The 5444-nt window shown below is 56.1% G+C and overlaps 1 protein-coding gene across 1 annotated transcript; it reads left to right on the plus strand.

Annotated features, from left to right (window-relative positions):
* Positions 1–2342: 2342 nt before the first annotated feature.
* Positions 2343–4962, plus strand: TTC9B (tetratricopeptide repeat domain 9B). Its single transcript, XM_003915534.3, has 3 exons — positions 2343–3077; positions 3663–3845; positions 4749–4962. The coding sequence occupies exons 1-3, from the start codon at positions 2651–2653 to the stop codon at positions 4856–4858; spliced, it is 720 nt and encodes a 239-aa protein (XP_003915583.1). The 5' UTR covers positions 2343–2650; the 3' UTR covers positions 4859–4962.
* Positions 4963–5444: the final 482 nt, after the last annotated feature.

Here is a 5444-nt window from a genome sequence, read left to right on the forward strand (position 1 = left end):
TGAACTCGGGAGGTGGAGGTTGCCGTGAGCTGAGGTCACATCATTGCACTCCAGCCCCAGAGATAGTGCAAGACTCTGTCTCAAAAAAAAAAAAAAAAAAAAAAAAAAAAAAAAGTACAGCTTTATGACGATGTCTGACACCTAGGAGGTGTTGTAAAAGTGTTAACATTGTATCCCAGCAGGACTGTGATTTTAGGTACGGTTGTCCTCTGCTACTGTGCCCAGGTACCTAGGCATTTACTTGGTCAGAAAACATGGTTATGAATCAACGCATTTTTTTTTTTTTTTTAAGACAGGGTCTCACTCTTTCATCATTCAGGTTGGAATGCTGTGGTGTGATCTCAGCTCACCGAAACTTCCACCTCTTGGGTTCAAGCAATCCTCCCACCTCAGCCTTCCAAGTAGCTGGGACCACTGGTGCATGCCACCATACCTGGCTAATTTTTGTATTTTTGGTAGAGACACGGTTTTGCCATGTTGCCTAGGCTGATCTCGAACTCCTTAGTTCAGGTGATCCACCTGCCCCAGCCTCCCAAAGTCCTGGGATTACTGGTGTGAGCCACTGCGCCAAGCCAGATCTCCGTGTTTTTAATTACAAAACAGACACACCCGAGGTGGGGAAAGGTGTGTGCACTGCTCAAGAACTCAAACTCAGGAGTTTTATACCCCTAACTGAGCCTGGGTTTGGAGATGCAGAGAGGAAAATGTTTGCACCCCTGAGGTGTTCAAGGCTGGACCCCAGGGATAAGGGAGAAACTCAGCAAAAGCGTTTTACAGCAAAGTACAATAAGAGATAGAGGCAGATGCTGTGGTTGAGATGGAAGGTGCTGAGTTCCGGTTTCTGTCTGTCACATGTGACTTGCCATGGGACCTCCAGCTGGAGGATGTGCTGTGGGGGTGGAGGTGGGGAGAGTGGAGACTCTTGGGGCTGAGACCCAAGCTAGAGTCTCAGGGGAGGGGGAAGGAGTAGTAATGCATAATGCCTTTCACTCACACACTCATTCATTCAACAACTATATATGGATGCTGACTCAGAGCCAGGCCCTCATGATCACATGACTCAGAGTCTAATGGATGATAAGAACACCAGTTGTTAATTGCCCATTAATGTATGAAGCCCTGTGCTAAGTGCCTTACCTGAATAAGATAATTCCGTTCCTGCAACCGCTCTGAGGTTAACTTGCCTTTTATCCTCATGTCACACAGAGGAAGTCCAAGGAGGATGATAGAGGAACTTGGCCCAGGTCCCACAACTAAGGAGTCAGCTAAGGAGGACTGAAGGGCAATTCACCCTCGGTTTTTTTCTTGAAAGCTTCCTGCATGCTTCCTTTCCTGGGGACTTGTTCGCCTTCTCACTAGTTTTCCCCCATAGACAGGTGAGCTGGGTGAGGGCAAGAAGGAGATGTCTCTTGTTTATAGAGTTACTCCCTCCTCCAGGAGGACTTTATCACCACTTCAGCCCAGGGCAGGTACCTCCCACATCCCAGTCCCGACCCCCTGCCTGTGCCTCTTCCACCTCGGCCCTGACCCCTCTGCCTGTGCTTCCCAGGCTAGCCTGCTCAGGGCTGTCACTGTCTGGTCACTGGTCTGTCTTCCCACTGAACTGGGGGCCCAGTGAGGGTAGGGTCTGAAGCTCACGCAGTCTCTGCTATGTCCCAGCATCATCCAGCACAGAGCTGGGCACAGAAAGGACGTCAGTGAATATTTGTTTCATAAATTAACAGATGAATCCCAAAGGTGGTATTATTTTTAATGTATCTCTTTTCTTTTCTTTTTCCTTTCCTTTCCTTTCCTTTCCTTTCCTTTCTTTTCCTTTCCTTTCCTTTTTTGAGACAGCATCTCCCTCTGTCACCCAGGCTGGAGTGCAGTGGCACAATCTCGGCTCACTGCAATCTCTGCCTCCCAGGTTCAAGCGATTCTCCTGCCTCAGTCTCCCGAGTAGCTGGGACTACAGGTGCACGCCACCACACCAGGCTAATTTTTGTGTATATATACAAAAATTTTGTATATATTGTATATTAGTAGAGACAGGGTTTTGCCATATTGGCCAGGTTGGTCTCAAACTCCTGACCTCAAGCGATCCGCCCGCCTGGGCCTCCTAAAGTGCTGGGATTACAGGCGAGGTGAGCCACCTCGCCTGGCCCTAAAGGTGATATTATTGTCCCATGTTACTGATGAGGATACAGAGTTCCAGGTAGTTTAAGCGAGCTGTCTAAGTCATACCACTAGTGAGAAAATAAGCTGGGATTTGAATTTGGGAAGCTTGGGTCCAAATCCTGTGTTCTCATTGGATATGCCAAATGGCCAGTGGGCTGAAAGCCAGCTTTCTATGAGGCTGATGTCTTCCTGCTCTTCCTCCTAGGCTCTTCCTTTCCTTCTAGAAATCTTCGGGAGCTTTGGGCACCAGGGAGAAGATCAGGCAGGAGGGTGGGGAGGGTAAGGGGAATGGGAACAATTTGGGGGGCGGGCTGGAGAACTAGGACTTGGCTAATCTGAGAGTGAGCATGGGGGAAGTCTCGAGGGGTTTCCCTAGACCCATAGGGGGCAGCCGGAGTCGGCTGCCGGAGGTGAGGGGGCGGAGAAAGGGTGGGGACCAGCCCCGCGGGGGGCGATGCGGTAGCTGCAGCGGCGGCGGCAGGAGTTTCCCACAATGCAGCGCGGCGCGCTGTCCCCGGTGCTGATGCTCAGCGCTGCCCCGGAGCCTCCGCCGCGCCCGCCTCCCGCCATCTCCCCGCCGGGCCCCGGCCCGGGCTCGGGCTCCCGCCATGGCTCGGCTCGTCCCGGTCCTACCCCAGAGCCGTCGGGGAGCCTGGGCGCGGCGCTCGACAGCAGCCTGCGGGCCGCCGTGGCGTTCAAGGCAGAGGGCCAGCGCTGCTACCGAGAGAAGAAGTTCCGGGAGGCCATCGGCAAGTACCACCGAGCGCTGCTTCAGCTGAAGGCGGCGCAGGGGGCCCGCCCTGGCGGCCTGCCCGCCCCCGCCCCCGGGCCCACCAGCAGCCCCGGGCCGGCGCGTCTCAGCGAGGAGCAGCGGCGCCTGGTGGAGAGCACGGAGGTGGAGTGTTACGACTCCCTCACGGGTACGCCGTCGGAGGGTGGGGGATGGGGCACAAGGGGAGGGGGCAATGGGGAGAGCTTGGCGACTTGTGGCGGCAGGGGCCCTGGGGCTGAAGAGTCCAGGGCTGTGGGCTTCTGGGGGAGACTTCAGAGCTTGATCAAGGAAAGGGATTAGGGGTAGGGGATAACAGGGTTCTGTGGCTAGAGGGAGCTGGGATGCAGGAAATGGTCTTTGGGTCGGGTCTTCAGGGCCCCGCTTCCCCTGAGTCATTCTTTCTACCCCCTGGCCGCACGTGGACCTAAGGTGAGGAAGAGTTCCCTGAGCCAGCCGCTCGAGGTCCCGGCCTTCGCCCCGGTGGGGGCCCTTAGTGCTCTTGCCCACCGACAGCTCCGGGTGGATCGCCTAGCGGCGCCAGTCCGTGTTTTGGCGCCACCTAGCGGCGGCGCAGTTGCGTCTGTTTTGATAGGCGAGCGGATTGGCGTCCCCGGTTGCCGGAGCAATCCCTTAGGCCGGGTTCTCTGCAGCCTGGAGCCCCGGCTCCTCGAGGTCAGGTGGGTTTTGGGGGTGCCAGCAGGCTCTGAGAGTGCCGGCCCCGCCGCCCCCGCAGCTTGCCTGCTGCAGTCGGAGCTGGTAAACTACGAGCGCGTGCGCGAGTACTGTCTCAAGGTGCTGGAGAAGCAGCAGGGCAACTTTAAGGCCACCTACCGCGCCGGCATTGCCTTCTACCACCTGGGCGACTACGCACGCGCGCTGCGCTACCTGCAGGAGGCCCGCAGCCGGGAGCCCACAGGTGAGTGGCGGGGTCGGGTAGAGGTGAGGGCTGGGCCCAGGGCGGGGAAAGGGGCTGGAGCGGAGGGAACGGGCAGGAAGATCAGGGCAGAACAGCAGAGCCCTCCTCCCGCGGAGCTGCCTCTAGGGAGGGCTGTGCCACCCACCTACTACCTACACGCCCACTCATCCATTCATCCACCCCGCCCTTCACCTGCCATTCAAACATCCATCCACCTATCGCTCCTCTGACATCTCCCCAGTCATTTCTCATCTACCGTCATTGCCACACCTGATATCTCCTATTCACCTGCTCAGCCACTTCCCTATCCACCCATTGTCATCTCAATTACCCCCTCCTACGGCCGCCTACCGCACACACTCATTCCTCCACTCACCCATTCACACACACCTATTCATTCACTGCCTCCACCATCCACTCATCCACTCGGGTGGGCGATGCCAGGAAATTGGTGTGTGTGTGTGTGCGCGTGCATGTGTGCACTTACACACATGAGTGCAGGAGGGCAGACACAACACTCGGTTTTGTATTAAGAGCCAACAAGGAAGGAAGAGAGATTACAACAGGTGCAGAGTTGTGGGAGCAGAGACGAGATTAGTTTTCCCGTTAAGTGGCTGGGAGAGAACAGACTTCTTGCAGATGTCACTGGAGGATGAGAAGTGTGACAGGAGCCTCTGAGAAGAGGCATTCCTGGCAGAGGGTGCCGCAAATACAGGCACATAAAAGTGTGCGATGCCTCTGCTTTGCTGGCTGTGGCTGTGGCTTTGAGGAAGGGCTCTGGCTCTACTGGCTGTGTGAGAGAGCTGCTGGAGACTTCGGAGAATGGGGTGTGAGCCAGGGTGGTGTGGAAGTCACCTGCTGCCCCAGGACACCCAGATGATGCCCTGCCCACCTCCCCTGCAGATACCAATGTGCTCCGTTACATCCAGCTGACTCAGCTGAAGATGAACCGTTGCAGCCTCCAGCGGGAAGACAGTGGGGCTGGGGCCCAGACTCGGGATGTAATTGGCTGAGGCCAACCCAGGGGGACCTCTCTACCCCTCACCCTCCCACCTCACCATGTAACTTCCCCGACTCATGTGTTCGTTGGTAAAACACTTGTCACTGGTGATCACAACTTCTTTGTGTGGTGTTCTTGGGGGGACCAGGAAGGGCCTCATCCCTTGGACCTTAGAAACCCAGAGAAGCCCAGGAGGGGGGGGGGGGGGGGGGGGGGGGGGGGGGGAATGTTCCGCTAGGATGACCCAGCATCAGGGCCTGGGCCAGGGAAAGAAACACAGTCTAGGCCAGGCGCAGTGGCTCATGCCTGTAATCCCAGCACTTCGGGAGGCTGAGGATTACTTGAGGTCAGGAGTTTGGGAGCAGCCTGGTCAACATGGTGAAACCCTGTCTCTACCAAAAATACAAAAATTAGCCAGGCGTGGTGGCGGGAGACTGTAGTCGCAGCTACTCATGAGGCTGAGGCAGAAGAATCACTTGAACCCAGGAGGCGGAGGTTGCAGTGAGCCAAGATGGTGCCACTACACTCCAGCCTGGGTGACAGAGCAAGACTCTGTATCCAAAAAAAAAAAAAAAAAAGGAAAAAGGAACACAGTCAAG

Source organism: Papio anubis, chromosome 20 (genome assembly GCF_008728515.1).
Source record: "Papio anubis isolate 15944 chromosome 20, Panubis1.0, whole genome shotgun sequence".
NCBI classification, from domain to species: Eukaryota; Metazoa; Chordata; class Mammalia; order Primates; family Cercopithecidae; genus Papio; species Papio anubis.

Bases quoted from the DNA above. Each gene is read 5' to 3' on its own strand.
- TTC9B (XM_003915534.3), top strand. From the start codon at position 2,651: ATGCAGCGCGGCGCGCTGTCCCCGGTGCTGATGCTCAGCGCTGCCCCG. The intron at 3,078-3,662 runs GTACGCCGTCGG...CCGCCCCCGCAG, and splicing joins GTGTTACGACTCCCTCACGG to CTTGCCTGCTGCAGTCGGAG. The intron at 3,846-4,748 runs GTGAGTGGCGGG...CCTCCCCTGCAG, and splicing joins CCGCAGCCGGGAGCCCACAG to ATACCAATGTGCTCCGTTAC.